The 19,210-nt window shown below is 54.0% G+C and overlaps 1 protein-coding gene across 6 annotated transcripts in view; it reads right to left on the minus strand.

The window, feature by feature from the left end:
• Positions 1-19,210, minus strand: part of VPS37C (VPS37C subunit of ESCRT-I) — a 35,009-nt gene continuing 15,799 nt past the window's right edge. For all 6 annotated transcript variants that reach the window (XM_032489525.1, XM_032489523.1, XM_032489524.1 and 3 more), the window contains 4 exons: positions 6,543-6,641; positions 2,991-3,162; positions 2,146-2,228; positions 1-1,427 (listed from right to left, as the gene is read on the minus strand). In XM_032489525.1, the coding sequence (XP_032345416.1) occupies positions 684-1,427; positions 2,146-2,228; positions 2,991-3,162; positions 6,543-6,635 (1,092 nt within the window). In that variant the 5' untranslated portion in view covers positions 6,636-6,641 and the 3' untranslated portion in view covers positions 1-683. The remainder of the gene's footprint in view (positions 1,428-2,145; positions 2,229-2,990; positions 3,163-6,542; positions 6,642-19,210) is intronic.

A 19,210-nucleotide genomic window follows, 5' to 3' on the forward strand; every position in this document is an offset into this window, starting at 1 on the left:
TCACAATCCCCAGCCTCCTCACTGCGTTGGCTCCACTGCCATCATTCAAACTAGCATACAGAACAAGATTATCTGACACCAGTCTATGAGAGTTCAATTATGGCTTTGTGTGACTTAAAAACCATGAAGTATTTTTCCTAATAACTCTGTTCTCTCCCCTGATCCAACCCTGACATGGCGTGCAGGGCAGGCCATTCTTGAATGGACCTGAGAGACACAAAGAGCTGTAGCCCTCAGCTGAACATGCCAAATCCCAGAGGAGAGGGAGGGGGTGAGCAGGAGACAGAGACCCGGCCACCCTGTCATCGAGAGAACTCCGCATGGGGTTCAGACGTCCAGGAGCGAGTGCAGGCACAAGCAGAGGTCCACAAACGCGAGCATCTGCTCCCTCCCGGGCACCCTCGGTGAGGACTGAGCTCCCAGCCTGGTGAGCACCAGAAAAGCTAAAGCCAGTCACAGAAACGAGGCGCCCCCTTCCCCCGGGAGGGCAGCCAGTGCTGGGACCGGCTGGCGCCTTTCCAGGCCTGTGCACTCCCAGCCGGGTGCCCCCAGGCCCCCCGTGTGGGACACAACACCATGGGGGAGTCAACTCCACTTCCAGTTTAACCTCGAATCTCAGCAGTGGGTGGGCCAAAGGTTGTGCGCCAGGTAGAAGTAGGGAAGGCCAAGGGCCAGGACCATGTCTAATAGCCCGGCCAGGCAGGCCCCTGAGGCGGTGGAAACCCATAGGGAGGGGCGGGCCCGGGGGGATAGGGAGGCTGAAGGGGGCCTGGGGGCTGTAGCTGGCCTGGGAAGCTCGGGAGCTGGGGCTGCGTCGGGTAGGGAGGTTTTCCTCCTGTTGAGGGGTAGGGGGGCTGTTGAGGATAACCAGGACTGGGGCCCTGGCCCCCCATCACGGGGTACCCAGGGCCAGAGGCACCAGTGGGGGCCACAGGATAGCCTGGCCGGGGTGGCATGCTTCTCTGTGGGGACCAGGAGTAGCCTGCAGCAGCCCTAGGCCCCGACTGGGCTGATGAGTACGGGGGCCCCAAAGGCCCACTGTAGGAAAAGGAGGGCTGGGACACCACAGGGAAGGGGGCCGGCTGGAGCGCACCTTGGGCAATGGGGCCCGCGGGAAGGCCTGGAGAGGGGCTGTAGGGCAGAGGAAAGGGAGGGGCCGCTGATGGTGGCGGTAGCGTTGGCGGTGGCTGTGACTGCAGATCCTCAGCCACAGGGGGCGGCACCTGGGGGGTGGGGCGAGGTGGGGGAGGTGGGCGGGGAGGTGGAGCATCACCAGCCGGCTCCAGGGAGGCTCTGGGCTTCCTCATCACATCCTGGAGCTTCTCCACCCGAACCCGGCGCAGATGGGACAGCATCCTCATGGAGGAAAAGTTCTCCAGAAACGTTTCCAAGGGCACCTCGCCCTCCAGGAACTTCTCAGCCATGGCCTGGAAGACATAAACTCCAGTGGCAACAGGGGTCCTGTCGGGATGGAGGCCACCCAAATACCCCCAGGTCGGGGTCAGCTGGGCCCGGGAGCTGCCTGCCTCCTCTGGCCTACATTTGAGAAGTTCTCTCTATGGCCCTTATCACTGCGGATATGTCATACAAGCACATGGCTATTAGTCCATCTTCCTCGCCAGAAACGTGCCATGGCCACTGCTGTCCCCACCCCCGTATTGTGCCAGGCTCACAGCAGCTGCTGCATGTATTGTTGACTGACAGGACGATGAGATCTCCCCATCGCCAGCCCAGCCAGCCCAGGGGCTGTGGGACCCCTGCAGCGTCCTCCACCCAGAGCGTGGAGACGTGGAGACCAAAGAGAGGCCCAGAGGGAGGGAGAAGAGACGCCAGGCAGCCCCAGGAAAGGGGAGTGGCTGGGGGCCCGGCTTCAGGTCCTGCTGCACTGCCCATCCCCCAGGACTGCCAGCTGCCCTGTGGCCGGATTTCCGGATTTCCGCTTCAGCCAGTGAGGCTGGGCTCCTGTTCTCTGCATCCAAAAGGGGCCCCACAGAGAGACAGGAGGAAATGTCATCCACCTTGACCATCTACTAACGCCCGGTCCCACAGTCCCCCACAGGCCCGCAGACCTCGGGGCTCGGGACAAGGCCTCCCGCTCCAGGGGCCGACTCTTCAAGGGAGCAGGGGTGTCACTGGCCATCTCACCTCGGACTCCTCTTCAATCTTCATGCTCTCTATCTGCAGAAGGTCCAACAAGGTCCCTAGCTGCAGGGCTGCAGAGAATTTCTCTGAAAGGGAGGGCAGAAAGGTTGACATTTCAGAAGTGCCTCCTGATTCAGTATCAGAGGCCACGGTTTCCACAAGGCTCTCTGAGGGTTCCCTGCATGCTGGGGCCCAGCCGCCGCCCTGGGCCCTGCTGCAGAACACCTTTCGGTTCGGTTCCCTCAGGTCACCTTCCTGAGCAGAGAGGAGCTCGCCCAAGCCCAGCCCAGACCCTACTCCCCTGCCTCCCCATGCCAGCCTGGGAAGCAAGAAGCCCTGGGCTTCGGGGCACACCCACCAACCCCAATCCTGTTCTGTCTCCCAGGGAGTTTCTTCACCTGCCTGGGTGTCCAGTCCTCTACCTTCAAAACCAGGACAGCCCCTCACCTTCACAGACGGCAGGCTGGGACACAGAGAGCCCAACCAGCTCTGCAAAGCGCCAGAGCAGGGCTGGCTGAGTGGCCGGTGCAGGCTGCAGGCTCTCTGGGTTCCAGTCCCACCTCTGTGGAGCCGCAGAGCCCCAGCCACGTTCCTGACTCTCTCTGCGCCTCACTCCTCTCATCTAGGACATGAGGGGGACAGCAGTGCCTACCCTGAGATGGCTGTTAAAGCACAGCACAGGGCTGGGGACGTGGTGACCCTCAGTAACCGCTGGCCCCTTCCTGTCCTGGGGAGGGAGATGGAATCTGTCCTTCCACGTGACTCCAGCAGCTCCCAACCCAGCCAGGAACAGGGCCCTCGTGTTACCAGAGGCACCCAAGTGCACCGTCGCGGGGCCAGCCGCCTACCCAGCTTCGCCTTCTGCTCCTGGCACCGCTCCACCAGCTTCTGGAGCTCCTGGTACTTGTCCGAGAGGTTCGAGCGGCCGAGCTCCAGGGGACCCTGGAGCTCCAGGTTCTGCTCGGCCAGGCTCCGGTTGGTGGCCAGTGCCATCTCCCGTTCCAGCTGCAGGTCCTGGACCTGAAAGAGCAGGGCGCTTGACCGTAAGACCCACTGCCACCACCAGCACGCGGCTCGCGGTGGGCGGCACCCGGGGCTTCTGGGACTCATCACTGACCGTGGGGGAGCCAGGCAACACTCAGCCCTCAAGGAGAGTCAGACAGACCCAGGTACAAACTCTGAGCAAAGTAGTCCGACCCAGATACCTCACTGCATCCTTAACCCAGCAGCCTATGTGGTGGATACACGCGGGAAACTGGCACTGAAGGGTCATGAGATGAGCAGGAGGAGACCCACCACAGGCTACGCAGAGCTCCGGGGAGCGGGTGGAGAAAGTCAGAGGCTTTCTAGGAGGGAAGGGACCAAAAGTCCCAACCACGTATCACCAGGATTCGGAGATAAGAGCCCTACTCTGATATGCATGAAGGTGGCCTGGCCAGATGACAGGCCAGACACAGAATGAGGCCCCCAAAGAAGGTTAGTCTGAGGAGGGAGGAAGCCAGGGCCAGACCATGACACCGATGCCGGGGAGACCTGTCCCTGCCTCCTTCACAGGCATATCCTGCAGAGAAGCCATGCAGATGAGCTAACAGAGGGGTCTCCAAGAACTGGAAGGGAGTCCCCAGGCCAGCAGAGGACTCCTACCCACACAGGTGACCTGTGGCACCTGAGGCCCTGCTGCCAACCTTAGTGCCTGGACTGCCCATATGTGCCCCACTGAAAGCACGTCCCCAGGCTGAGCAGAACTTTGGCCCATCAGCCAGGTCCTCTGTTGTCACCAGCTGCTGAGGTGGCAGCCCCAGGAACCCTTCCCAGACCTGCTCATACCTGAAGCCCCATCCATTTGCCAGGGAGTCCTCTTCACTGAAAGGAGGGCGGAGGTCACACCCACACCCCTGCGGGAGCGGGGACAACACACCAGCAGCACCACATGACACAGAAGAAAGGACACGGCACCCAAAGCCGGGCTCAGGGTGCAGCTCGGCGAGACCAGCTTCCATGCAGGAGCCGTCGGGCAGCTTTTCCACTGTGGTCGGCCCTTGGTGACCAGGCCACCAAGCCTGACTGGCTCGTCCCCAACCAGATGCAGGAAGGCTGGGGGCATCCTGGAGGAGGGGGTTTCAGAAGGGCCGGCCCCCTGCTGATCCCTGACCACGGGGCCTGGAGCCATGCACTCTGGAGCAGGCCTGGAGCTCCAGACTGGAAAGAAGGATGCCACGGCCACCAGAGATCGTGGGGCCCAGCCATGGTCTCTCAGGTCTGCACCCATATCTGGGCTGTCTGATTTGCTGCCACAAACACCCTCTGGAGCCACTCAGCAAGCACACTGACTCAGGCACACCTGCACCACGTAGTTCCAGACTCACTGTCACCAGCCGTGAGAGCTTTTTTCCCTTGAGTGACTGACACGGAGTGGGAGGCCTGAAGCCCCCTGCTCAGCTGCCCAACAGGGGGCCCCAGATCCTCAGCGCATCCTCTGTATACCTTCACCGCCTTTTCCCTGGACCTCAACCAGTAAGTCTACAACCAGCAAAGTATCACTCTCCCCTACACCCGCCCTCCCCATTTCTGCCCCACTCCTAGGAAACTCCCCCAATTTTTCCCCATCTGGGGTTCGCTACAAAGCCCTCCGCCAGACATTAGAACAGGTCAGTAAGATAGTCTAGCACCCCACCCAGAAGAGCTCGCCCACCCTGCCTCGACCCCGCCGTTCACACTCGTCCACGTGGAGAGGTCCTGCTCTTTTCTCCAAGCAATGTCCCCGCCCCAAACTAAATGAGCTCCCGTCTCTCCTCACAGCCCACTGCGACTCAGGTGTCATTTTCCAGCCCATGGTAGAAAGCTAGCCCAAGGGGTCTGGACAGTCTATGGAGCTCTCCCGCCTTCATCTCCCCTTGATCCCGAGTGTCTCTCCCATCAGAGAATTCAAATCCATCCATCAAGACACAGCTGCGCACCACAAAATTCAACATGCCTTTTGCCCAAGCTGGTGTTTCTGCCTGTTTTCCGTGATTCCGCGCTTCGCCGCCGCCATTTCCACCAGCCTGCCCAGCTTGGAAGTCAACTAATCATAATGATGTAATCAGGCTTGTTTCTACACGGTTCTGTGTGCTTTAGAGCAGGCCTTGGGATCCCCAAAGCACAGTGCTCGTGCCAGATTCAAGAAGCACTTGGTGCTTAACATGGGGAAGGCGAAGGCGTGAAGGCTGGCACCGAGCTGGCTCGGACTGGACCCGGCAGGGCTCTGGGCCTCACCAGCCCCTGGAGCCAGCCTCACAGCTGGACCAGGACAACTTTTGCTAACGTCCCTGCTGAACGAGCTCTTGCTGGCTCAGGTTCAGCTCAGGGTGGCAGGACACACCACATCCAGCCCCCGTGGCTCTGCTCACACCCTGCCCCGTCCTCCGTGCCCTCCGGCCCCTGCAGAGATTGCTCCTATGGGTAGAGGGACAGCGGGGCAGCAAGCACACAGCACGGGAGAACTGGGAGAGCACGTCCGGCTGCGCATCCTGTTACGGAGAGGGAAGTGGGCTGCAGAGGCAGAAGGAGAGAAGCTGGATGGCGAGGCTTCCTTTTCTGGGGTCAGATATTGTGAATTCACACAAGAGACATACCACTTCTGTTCACCAGTAAAGATTAAAAACACACTCCAAATGCGAATCAATGAGCCTGGCACTATTTGTGTCCGTGTCTCCCGCACGCTAGGGGCAGGAGGCAGCAGCTTGCAGTGTTGCCACCTCCAGGTGTGACTATGGGCATGTCCAGCCCTGCGGCCACAGCCACATCCAGCCACCTGACCTCTCCGACCTCACAGGGGAGTCACAGGGACAAGGAGACGGGGAGGCCGGGAAAGCCTTTTATAAAGGGCAAAGCTCTGTACGTTCAGAAGGGATGTTTCATTCCCATCGGGACCGTGATTAGGAGCTGAGTCAACAGTTAGGTGCTTGTTCTGAGAAGGAAAGGGTTAACAGGATTAGGAGGTGAGCCTAATCCCAGCCCCAGCACGGCTCCTCCAGCTCTTCCTCCTCTGGGAGCTGCAGGGCCAGACAAGGCAGCTGGGGAAAGACAGCTACAAAACAGCACCAGTGCTTCTAGAAGCTGCCTCCAAATTCAGGCTGGAACAACAGGGTGGGGGCTCCTAGGGCACACAGGTCCTTGAAGGCACCAGGAGCCCGGCTTTGTGCGGGGGCCCTGGACCCTCTAGCACTGCCCGTCCTGGAACTCCCAGAGGGCCCAGGAACTGGATTGAGACCTCAGGGGCTCCTCTGGCTGGGTCCACATCAAGGGCAAGGCCATAGAAAGAGGAGATGAACTTGACCCAACCTCCCAACCAGCCAGTGCCCTTAAGAAGGGCCCCATTCCCATCTGCTGTCTTTGGCCCCATGACAGCCTTCCTCTACCTCAGGGGACTCCTGGGCCAGCCGGTCAATGGCCTCCGGGTCATTCTGCATCTCCTCCAGCTGCTCCAGGGTCTTGTCTTTCAGTGTCTCCATCTTTCCCTGTGAACACAGAATGATGCTGAAGTGAGGGAGGGGACAGCTCAGGTAGAAGGGACCCCCAAGCCTATATATTACCTGTCAAAGACAAATTGCAGTTTTCCAATGACGCTTTGAGTCCATATGCAGGCTCAAGGAGGGGCACACTTCGGCCACCCTGCCCATCCCCTGTACCCAGGGAGACCAAGGACTGCTCCTCCACCCACACCATCAACAGCAGGATACAGTGGATGCACTAGGAAGCCAGAGGCTAAACCATGATTCTTGGCAGGTGCCAGATGAAGCTCCCCAAGGAACAGGCGGGAGGAGGGAGAGAGACAGCCAGAGACAGAGACTAACTTGGCCCCGGGCCACCTGCACGCCCTCTGGGAGGTGTCTATTTCTGTCTGGGCCCGAAATACACGCACCCTCCACACACTGAGACTTTCCCGGCCTCGTTGTCACAGGCTCAGCTGCCCCCTGCCTGTTCTATTCAGTGCCTTGGGTTTCCCTCGAGGATTCTCTGCGGCGGCAGCCCTCTCCATGTGCCACAAAAATGGACTGTCACATGCGTGTCCTCATCAGAGAAGAACAAAAAATAGCCACCAAATTGGCCCCTCCGGCAACCAAAAGAAAAGGAAATCGACCGACCTGAATAGGACGTCTGCTTTGACCGGACAGCCGGTTTCAGCGGTCCTCTCCCTCCATCACTCTGCCCAGAGGGACATCGACCAGTGTCTGTGACACAGGGGTCACAGTCAGACCCCAGAACGGAACCCCAGGGACAGAGAAGAGGAAGCACAAATGTACCCAGGATTCCCCTTCTGCTGACAGGATCCTCTATTTTCATCTGTTCTCAATCTTTTCTAGACATGCATTTTATAGCCCTGAAGTGGGTTTTTCTCACTACAAAGGCTATGGAAGTTTTCCAAAGATCCCAGCACTGTAGAAACCCAGAGCCCCCAACCCCCACACCAGCGCCCGGCGCGAGTGAGCCAGCCCTGACGCCTGGGCCCAGGCGGCAGCGGGGCAGCAGGCCCAGGGTCACTGTTGTGCGGCCAGAGGCCACCTCCAGGTCTGCTTCCTCATCTGTACCAGGAAGGGTGGGCTCCTCCCAGCACCAGCAGAAGACTAAGGAGAAACTACATTTGTGTGTTTGTTTCTGAGGTACCACTGACCTATAAGACTGTTCGTTCCCATTACACACATAGTGACTTTTTTCCATGCATTTCAAAATGACCACCAGGGTTAAGTCGGGTTATGATAAGTCACCATGCAAAGATACTAGTTATCGATTATATTCCCCAAACTGCGTTTTATACCCGTGACTCATTTATTTTGTGGCTGGAAGTCTGTACCTCTGAGCCCCCTCACCTATTTCCCTCCTCCCCTGACCCGACCCCCGCCTCTGATAACCACCTGTTAGTTCTGGTATCTATGACTCTGTTTCTGTTTCATTATGTTTGTTCGTTTGTTTTGTTTTTTTAGATTCCACAGATAAGTGAAATCACACGACCTTTGTCTTTCTCTGTCCGGCTTATTTCACTTAGCATAATAATTTAACTTAACTAATTAAATTTGTAATGATGTTTAAGGTTTTGCCTAAGCTACCTGGATCAAGCTAGCTTGGCATCTCCCGTCTTTCCACTCCCTCCAGCTCTGAGGGGACTCAGGGGGACTAGCCTCATGGGACAGGAGAAAAGCAAAGACCCCGAGAGAGGAAGGGCTTTGTCCACGAGTCCCTGCACAAGCAGGATGAGAATCAGGGTTCACCCCATGTTGTTTCTATGGCGTCTCCACCAGGACCCCAAATGCACTTCCCTCTAGGTATCAATGGCCTGGCTTGCGTAGGTATGGTGGGACCCAGGTCTTCCACTCCAGGATTTGAACTCCAGATATGCGGCCCTGTGACATCAAGCACCATCGAGTGAGGCAGTGTTGGCAGTGGCCACCACAGTGTCAAGGTCAACCAGCGGAATGTGGGGTCGACAGCCCTGGAGAGGTGAGCCCACACTCTGGCCAAATGCAGGGGGAGAGCCCTGCAATGAGCATGCCCGCCACGTCAGGCTTCCAGCAGGTCAGGAGACCCACACCGCGTGCAGGCAGAGCCAGGAGAGGCCGAGGGGGCCTGCACTGGGCCCCGGAGGAGCTCATCCAACTGAGCAGGAGGTGCTGACGTAGGACCCACCCTGCAGCCGCCCCAGGGGCCTGGCTTCCCTGACCAGCTTGCCTTTCCCAGCTACTTTTTCCCCTAAAAAAGGGGAAATATTTTGATTAGACAAGTTACCAAAACAAAATCTTTCTAGAACCTTCAAATATTTTACAACATTCTGAATTGTCTTCCTAGGGGGCTGGCAAAAGGCAGGGCTGATGCCCGGCAGGCTCGAGTGCACGTCCATCCTTCCGCGGGCCCCTGTGGAGGAGGCTGTGAAAGCAAAGTTGCCAAGCCCTCCCACTGGGCTTGAAAGTCCCAGGTCACACAAAGGGGACCTGATGCTGCTAAGAGCTGCGTGATGCTGCTGCTTCCACAAGGGACGGGGCGGCAGCAAAGATGTAACCTGTCATAAAGGTTTGGTAACAAGTCACCAAAGATATTTAGCAAGAAAGGAGACTTCTCTGTGTTCAGTAAAGAACAGTGGCCAATCAAGGAATGAAGAAGGAAGGGAGCACCCTGGGTGATTCTAGAATGCTCTGAAGTGTGCACCCCATGGTACCACGAACACCTGGCCCCCCCGAGATACCTTCCCCTCTAACCGCCATCCCAAATAATAACCTTGCTCTGCCATCTGAAGCCCCACACCTAGCTCTGTCTGATGGCTTTAAACTCCTTGTGGCAAAAATCCCTGTAACATCAATCTGCCTGGTGATCTGGATAGTCCCGTGTCTTTAGACATCAAGAAGTCACCCCAAAGTGGGCAAGGAATGAAACATACAGCTCTCCAGGAGTCCACTCTGCGTACGGAATGTGATCTCAGGTGCTGGTATGAACCAGAGGCCCGAACCCGGACTTTCATCACCTGTCTGTGATGACCATCTCTACCGCTCCCTGATGGGGAAAGATGACCCCAGAAATGCAGAAAAAAGGCCAGATCAGCCCAGGGGCCATAAATCACCTCTCCCCTGTGTCAATTCCCTTTCATCGAAGACTTCCGTATCTGAGCTACCTCAAGAAGTTCAAGTACGAAATACGTCCCTTTCACACAGGTCAACACAAATTAGAATGGACTCTCAAGGTCAGCCTGCATACCCGATGACCTCGATACTACTGGAAACAGACCCCTTTCCAGACAGCAAGTTTTCAGTTGAAATGTAACCAGCTACCGCGGAATGCGGGCTGTGGTGCCTTTCTTCTCATTCCACCTTCTCTGGTTTCTAACTCAACATCCCCCTCAATTCTACCATGCCTGTTTCACAAGGGGTAGAGTGGCATGTAACTTGCCTGTGGTGACAAGAGTGGGGACACCAGACCTGGGAACCCTGACACAGCCTGCTGTTCCTTCCACCAGGCTTTGCCCCCCGCCCTCCTCTCACACGGCCTCACTAGGCGCTGCTGGCACGTGTGAGAGCCACACGTTCCTGCTCCTTCTGGAACAGGTGCGCTCAAGATCCCATGCCCACATGTGCCACACTCAATTTTCCATACTTGATGGTCCCACAGCTCCTTTCTTCTGAGATCCAAACCCTTTGCAAACTCTCCCTTTAATGTATATAATCACTCTAGTGAGGAAAGGGAACACAGGGTTTAATACCCCTATTTCAGAGATGAAATGAAGGCCAGAGAGAAATCATAAGGGAATTGCCCGAGGTCCTATAAACTGCTGGGGTCAAACGACCAGAGGCCAGAGCTTCTTCCCAACTCTGGTATTTTAACAAACGATACCGGGTAGTGATGAGGCCAGAGTTTAGTTATAAGATCATCCAAAATGCAGAGATTACAGGCCCATGCAAGCCACAGCTTATCTGCCTCCCCACCACGGTCCCTGCCTCCCAGCTAGAGGTGGCTCACATCTGCGCCGCTGACAACATCTCAGGCCAGAGGAGCAGGCAGGCAAGTTCCATTTTACGAGATTTATTGTGGCATCACCTACCCCTGGAAGTCACTGGTGCCTTTCCTTCTGAAGTTCACAGAAATCACCTGATCCTGAGTCACCCAGTGAGGTTGAAAATAGCATGCATTTCCCTGGGTCCACAATTTGAAAAAACAGCAGGACAACATTCTATCCGAGGCCCACAACACAGGTGCCCCTGAAGTCTGGGCACCTGCCACCTGCCAGCGTTCTGCCTCCGGATCATCCAATGTGGCAGAAAAATCCAAACCAGTGCTCCTCAAAATGGCCAAAACCACCGACCAACCTCCACAAAGTGGAGAACTGGGGGTGAGGGGTTGGGGGTGAGAAGCTATTTGGGGACGCAGAGTCCAGAGGTTTTCGCTTCTGGAGGATCTGACGTGTCCAATGACCTCGCCACCTGGGCCCCGACCTGGACCCCCTGCCGCTTACCAAGCGCGCAGGAGAATGCTGGCCGCTTCCTGAGCAGTGCCCGGAGTCTGCCCCGGGGAAGGGACAGCAGAGGAGAGTTGAGGTGAGGAGACAAGACCCATGAAGGCAAGATTTCCTGTTCACCTCTGCACTCCCAGGACCCGGCAGAGGCTGGCACATGGACAGCTCAGGGTGATGCTTGCAGAAAAACAGAAGGAGGAAGGGAGGGAAAGAGGCCATCAGCTGGAGGGCAAGGCACGCAGGACTTGGGGATATGAGGACAGGGCTGCTTCTACTTTTTCAGCCTGCATTCATTTCTCCATGCTTCACTGAATAGACCTTTAATGAGCCGTTACTACATGCCAAGAACTGTGCAAGGCCCCAAAAGGAGGAAGGACAAATGGGGGCAGAGGGATGGAAATAAACATTTACTGACTTCTTACTGTGCACCAGACACAGCCTTAACATATGTAAAAACTCTCTAGGAACTCAGTTTGGTTTGAAAAAACTGAAACACTTCACAGCACATCCTGGTGAGTACAGCTGAGATGGAGGGAGCAGTGGAGTAAGGAGTTGGGGGGGGGGTGTGAGGAGCCCGCAAGGCCTTGCTGCAGGTGCTGCTCGCCGGGACCGGAGTCAGAGGGTCAGGGGCAGGTGACAGCGGGGCCATCGTGGGAACCACCGTAGATCTGCATGGCTGGGAGATGGACTGGGGGAGGCTGGGAAGGTGGGGAGGCAGCTACACAGCAGTCACAGGTACAGAGAGACAACACCTCTTCGAGGGCAACACCATCAGCTCTCAGGAGATGAGATTGAGACAGAGCTGGGAAATGAGCAGGCGCCAGCCTGCGTTCCCTCCACTGAGAAGAGACAATGTCTCACCACTTCCTCACAGCCTCTGAGAAAGAGAAGTTTTCTTTTCTATTCTTTCCTTCTTTTTTTCACCTCCTCTGCAGTTTCCACCTCCACCAGAGGTCACAAACCCAGATGCTAAAACAAGCCAGGAAGGCATGTCAGAGGCTGTGTCCCCTGAAAGCACGGGGCCCAGCCTGGCTCGGGTGCCTCCTGCAGGTAGGAGGGCGGGCCTGGCGCTGCCAGACCTGTCAGGTCTCCAAGGAGGCTGGAAATCCAGGTCCTGTGGCATCTCCCCATTTTTCAATTGCAGGAGCCAAAGTTGTAACAAACCTGGGGCGGGCTATGGTCTGTCAATTGAAATCAACACCAGACCCTCCATGAGAGACGCATGCGAGGAGGACAGATTCCATGGGGCGGGGTGTGCGTGGAGGGGCGAAGTGACAGACATTTCTCAGGGTGTCCTGGAGCCCACCTTCTATCAAAAAGCACTGAGTGTGGGGGGCCGACAAAGCTGGAGCAGCGCCAACCAGGAACAAGGAAGCAGTTTCCAGAACGGCTGCTGGGCTGTGCTAATCCACAGGCCATGGTGAGGGGACACAACCTCTCTGGCCGCTGGCCCCCACTCCTTGCACCTCTTGGCCTCAACTTCTTTCCATTACTTTCTATCTCAACGAAATCGATCTCACATACCTCGGACACAAGGAACACGATCTAGCAGAAGATAGTGTGGCCCAGAGGCAACTACACTTCACCTGGTGGACCAGGGCCAGGGCAGTGCTTTTTCTCACCACACCCGGAGGGGGAGGCTGAGAACCTCAGTCAGAGGGACTTCTGGGGGAGCTCACCTCAGGGCAGCCTTCTAGATCAGGCCTCAACAGGGGCAAAAAGGTAAGGTATTGATGTCTCTTGATCGATGAGGATCTTTTTCCCAGGACTGTTCAAGTCAACAACATATAGTTTCAACTGATACCAGATCCTTTGCAAGGATAAACTGGGTAGGGGGGATACAGTAAAGACCGAAAGCAAACCGTGGCACTTTCTAAGCGTGAAAGAGCTTATATCAGAGTAACGTGTGCCAATCCTAAAGGCGCCCCGCACCCCTCGCTTCTGCCTAAACAGTCAGTGCTCTCCCCACACCAGGTGCAGAGGAGAAATGCATAGAACTGGGAGACAGATGCCCTGGGTTTGCGCTTTGGCTCCACAGCTCTTTACCTGTGTGAGCTTGAGTAAGTCCCACAGCCTCAGTGTCCTTACCTGGAAAACGGGCTCCATGATGATAACCCCACCTTGGGGACTGTGTGTGCACCTCGGATGAGCAAACAGCCCTGACAGGGCTTTGCAAGCTCCTAAGCACCGAACAAATATTACTTGTTCTGCCTCCTTGGGGAGGAGGGGTGGAATCTGATGATTAGAGGTAATTCCTGACCCCTCTGGGGCTCAATATTGAGTCAAACTAAATGACTGCTACTAGTCAGCCATAACACAGAACTGACTGAGCCAGGCACTTCTGTTTTCCTGGTGGAGCTAAAGGACTGGCTGCAATCACTCCCCTCCTCACCGTTCCCAGCCAACATTTTCTTGCCAGCTACTTCAAGCCTGAAATCACACTGCAAGGAGAGTCGTAAAGGCCTTTGGTTTCTTGTAAATTTCCCACGCCTACCTATGGCAGCACAAGAAGCCGTTACCACGGCAACCTGCACCAATCTGCACGTGCGACACGGAATTGGCCCCATCCCGCTCCTCACGTCAAAAACACCTGTGGTTGCCTTAGAAACCTTCCTAAGCTTGCTGCTTAATGAGGAAATACACGTTGACCTGATCTAGTTTTCTTTTCCCAGAGTGATTCCAGCCGTGCAACCAAGCAGCCAGACTGTCCAGTCACCTAACTTCCCAAAGGAGGTCATAAAAGCAAACCAATTTCTCACCTGGCCCCGAACGCCATCCAACTGACCTGCTCCAACAATGTGAAAACTTGGCACGTAAGCCTCAGAAGGGAGACTTTTTCAGCTTTCAGTCTAAGGAATTTCTGGGGTTGGATCGAGGCTGGAGAGCCCTCCCCACCCTCAATGCTAAATAGTTAACACAGCGTGAAAGATAGTGGAAAGAATTCAGGGCTTGGGAGCCCAACATTCTGGATTTAAACCCCAGCTCGACCTTTTACTAGCTACATGACTTTGCGCAAATTATTCCGCTTTCTTATTCTGTTTCTCATTGGAAAAATGTGACTAACTCTACCACTATCATGGGGTGGCTGTAAGGATTCACAGAGAAATAAACAAGAAAACGTCTGGAGGTGCTAGGAAGGTCTCGCCCAGCAAGTGCCAGGCACCATTAACACATCCACTCTCACACCTTTTCTAAACTGCTGTTGTAAAATACTGCCTGACAACCTTGCCAGACACCCAGCCAAGGCGCTTGGGGGAGGACTCTGAAAGAACAGGTCCCAGAGGGAAGCAAAAGGTGTGGCTTCGAACCAGGCAACAAATCAATGTGAACAAAGGTCCACAAATATAAGGGGGCCCAGACACCCATGGGGGGATGGACACTCTCTCAAGACAAGGCTTTCTGAAGAAAATGGTCATCTTTACATAAATATTTACTTAACGATGGAATGCTCCTCAGGTCCACTGAATAACTCCATCTGACCCTTCGCTTCCCAGCGGTAGGCCCCCAAGTGAGAAGATGCAGGACTGATGAGCTATTGACTGTGTCAAGGGCTGGGGGCACTCTCATCACCTTTTTTACCTCTACCAAACTAGATTCCCGTCACAGCCTCCACCTCCATCAGTCTCACCCTCACTTCGAAGCCTCCAGGCCATCTCCCTCACCTCTATGTCCATCACCAGATTTTATATAGTCAGGGTTCCAGTGTCTTTTAGGTGCATCCATCCCCATCTTCCATCTTTAGTGCCTCTTCCTCACAACCATCCTGCCAGGCACCTCTGGATTAATTTTTTTTTAAAAACACTGCTTCCAGCCCCCAACATTCCCTGAATCTGGCTACCTCTTCCCTCCTCCCCCGGCTTTTCGCCATCCACCACCACTCCACAGCCCCCACCTGCTCCCCGGCCGGGAGCAGTCTAAGCACAGCCTGATACGCTGTCAGGACACGCCACCTCCATCCTCTTTTCCCACTTGGCTGGTGTGCCCACTCTTTTTGTCTTCCTAAACTTTTTCAACTTCTTTTTTAAAAGAACATTTTGGGGCTTTGTATTTTTTCCAAACAAAACATTACCAGAACCCCCCCAGGCTTTCTGAAGGAAATGGTTGTCACAGAACAGATCACAGAGGCCCTTCTCTGGGTGAAGGGGTAAGGGAGAACCCTACTCTCCCAACTCAGTCTCCCCCTTGACCTCCAGGGGGACGCCTGAGGCATCTTCCCAGAAGGCAGCTGGAAAACCATTGCCCGAAGCCCTCACCTCTGTTGATGGCAACCCTCCCTGCCCCGCCCTCTGCCTGAGCTCCCGCCCTCCAGCTGTGATGCCTCAGCAGGCAGGGCACAGAAGGAGGGAGGGAGGGCTCTGCGTAGTAACGCTATGTGGTACTCACAGAGCACGTGGGAAGACAGGACAAGTCTTTGGGAAAGGGAGCAAGGAAAGGCAGAGGCAGCTCACTTAATCTCTCCATACCTCAGTCTCTCCTGTAACACAGGACGTTCATAAGGATGAAATGAGTTAGTGCCTGGGAGGCCTAACGCCCAGCTCTCAGGCCCGGCTCAAAAAAGGGCCACGATTCTCAGCACCACGGCTGAGCACGCACGCTTGGCCCACTCCTACCCCTGCACCTCAAGCCCTTCCCACATGGACTCCTCCAGAAACCACGTCAGTCAACACAGCGACAGAACTCTCATGCTGGATGGAACTCAGGACAATTGCATTCGGCTTCCATCAACGTGCTGGCCAAAACATAGGTCATTTAATAAGGAGCCTGTTCCTGAAGCTTCCTGACAGTAAAACACAACCCAGCCACTTAGAGAAGCCCCTTTCTTCTCTGGGTCCCAGCTCTGAAATGGAAAAGAAAACCATTCTAAGCAACTTCACACAAACTTCCTTGTGTTTCCCCTCTCTCCCAGCTGTTGAGGTGACTCAGAAAGGAGTTCGCTCTGTAGTTGTTAGTCCTCCACCCAATCCTGCACCTTCTCACCCACAGATCAAGCTGAGCAAACAGGTTCAACCATTCCTTAATTTGAAAGACAAGATTAAGGTCATGCCAAAGGCCTACTCAGGATAAATAACCAGGAGTCTGTATGGGGTCACTCAAGTGTGTCTGTTCAAAGGCCAACATGATGAGGTTCGTTCTTGTCGCTATTTGGGGCTGCCCCAGGCTACACACCCTACCCTTGCCAGTGCTGTCTGACCCTGCGAAATTCTGGGTCCAGTAGAGGCAGGCAGGTGTGGCAACTGTGTAGCCACAGAAAAAGAGAAAGCAGGCCAGAGCCTCCTCAAAGCTACTCTTGAGTCAGGCAGGGATCTACAAAGATCATCATCAAACAGGAGAGAGGTGGCAATGCCATACCAGCAGCCACACTGAGCTCAGGACTCATCTCCATCCTTGTGCAGAATGTCAACCCCCAGCTGGCTTCTCCAGCAGCCACCTGCCGGGTTTTAACAGACTCAGGCCTCTGCAGCCCCCTTCCACATCCCTCAGTAATCTCCAAAGAACACAGTCAATCAGAGCTCTCACACTCTGCTTAAAATATTTTTTTAAAAAACTCAGTGTTTGGTCCCACATTCAAAATCTTGTGCTCCTTGTCTTGGCATACAAGGCCGTGCACCAGCTGACCCCAAGCCTCCCCTTCCAGGTAGCTCTCCCTCCTACTCCACGGACCGTGTACTCCATCAACACTCGGTTCTACCTACTATTCCCAGAACAAAGAACATGCTTCCGATCACCTGATAAATACTCTGCATCCATAGAGATCAATACAACAGGGATCGTGCCCTCTGGGAGTTCCCAGATCTGATGCTCCACCTTTGCTCTTGCTGTTCCCTCTGCCTGGGAATTCTTCCCTACACCCTCTCCAGCTTCAAAATGCCTGCCAATCCTTCCCTGTTAGCTGTCCAGGAAGCGTGGCTTGTTCCTTCTCCGAAAAACTTTGTCCTGTGCTCCCACGGTGCTCCGTAAGTACCACGTAGCACTTCCATGTAGGAATCAGTATGTTTCTGCAGCAAGACTGCGAGCTCCCCAAGGGCACAGCGCCCGACTCACTCATCTCCGTGTCCCAGCACCTAGGTCAGTGCCTCGCACACGCGAGGCACTCAGTGAGCGCTGACTGCACACGGACCGCCACTTGTCAGCAAGCTTACAAGGAAGGGACCAGATTTACTCTCCTGCCTCAAACAACTACAGACAAAATTAATGAAACAACAGTCTTCAGACGTGGGACATCAGGCAGTGAAGGACGAACTCCCAAGAATGGGGAGCAAACAAGGTGAGCCCTATAACTGCCCCAATCTACTGTCTAGAGAGAGCTTCCAGGCCATGGCACGGGCCCAACAGTCTCCCCAAGTTGGGAAGAGAGGGCTGGGGCTCTAGGGAGATCAAGGTAGCCGGAGTTCACAGGGTCAAATACCAGAGAGGAGAGAGCTACACAGAGAGAACTCTGGAAATCTCCAGTGGGCCCCACTCTAGTTTTCAGCTGAGTGCTGATGGTCAGGGAACAATCCTTAGACGTCAGAATGAGCCAAGACTAATTTGTGTCTCCACTTGCCAGAGTGGAAATGCCTCCTAACTCACAGGACATCAGCAGGGTACTAAGGAAGGTATTGCCTTGGTACTGGGGAAGGTTAATCCTGGTCTAGAGGTTGTTCCAGTCCCAGCTAACAAAGTTTAACAGCAAGACTTTGAAGGATCAAACTATTTCCAAGTAACTTAATAGTGCCCCCAAACAATGCCAAGAATATTTATAGACATGCAAAAATATCAACAACAACAAAATCCAATACCTAATAGGGTAAATTTTTAACATGTGACATCCAGTCAAAAATTACCAGACATATGAAGAAACAAGCAAATATGATCCATGATGAGGGAAAAATCAATCAACAGAAACAGGCTCAAAAATATAGATAACAGAATTAGCAGACAAGGACACTAAAATGGTTGCTACAACCGTACTCCATATATTCAAAAAGCTAAAGGAAAGACTGAGCATGTTAAGTAGAGTCATGGAAAATACAAAAAAGGCCTAAATTAAACTGCCAGAGATGGAAACTACAAATGTCTGAGATAAAAGGTGTATTAGATGAAAATAACAGAAGGTTAGATACTACAGAAGAAAAGACCAGTTAACTTGAAGAAATGGCAATAAAACTATGCAAAACAAACAACAATAACAACAAAAAAGACTGTGGAGAAAACGAACTGAGCATCGGAGAGCTGAGGAACAACCTGAAATATCCTAATATACATGTAACTGGTTTCCTCAAAGAAAAGAGAGAGAGTACAGAAAATATCTAAAGAATTAGTAGCTGAAGAAAATTCCAAATTTGATGAAAGCTTTAAACCCACAGATCCAAAACCTCAACTGACCCAAGCACAAGAAACATGAAAACTACACCAAGGAACATCATAATTAAATTGTTTAAAAACAGTAATAAAAGAAAAGTAGCCAGAAGAAAAAAAGACACATAAGAACAGAACAAAAATATGAATGACAGCAGATTATTTATATGAAATCACCCAAGCCAGAGAACACTGGAATCACATCGTCAAAAGCTGAAAGAAAAACAATTGCCATAAAATTCTATACCCAGGGAAAATACCTTTCAAAAACAGAGATAAGAGATTTTCGGTCAAGATGGTGGAGTAGTAGGACCACCAGCTTGCCTCCTCTCACTACAACAAAACCACAAATGGCTGCTAAAGAACCATTGAAAAAAAAAAGACCAGAACCTAGCAAAAAAGATCTTCAACTGGAAACATAAAAAGGGAACCAAAGCAGGACAGTAGAGGGAAGGTATGCTCACAATACAATCAGGCCTCATACCCCTAAGATGGGCAACCTCCAAGACAGAGAATAATTAAATTGCAGAGACTATCTCACAGGAGTGAGAGTTCTAAGCCCGACGTCAGGCTTCCCAGCCTGGGGTTCTGGCATTAGGAGGAGACCCCAGAACATCTGGTTCTGAAGGCCAGGTGGCTTAATTGCAGGAGTTTCACAGGACTGGGGGAAACAGACGTCACTCTCTTGAGAAGTGCACACAGAATCTTGTGTGAGCCGGGACCAAGAGCAGAAGCAGTGATTTCATAGGAACCTGG

Source organism: Camelus ferus, chromosome 10, assembly GCF_009834535.1.
Source record: "Camelus ferus isolate YT-003-E chromosome 10, BCGSAC_Cfer_1.0, whole genome shotgun sequence".
NCBI classification, from domain to species: Eukaryota; Metazoa; Chordata; class Mammalia; order Artiodactyla; family Camelidae; genus Camelus; species Camelus ferus.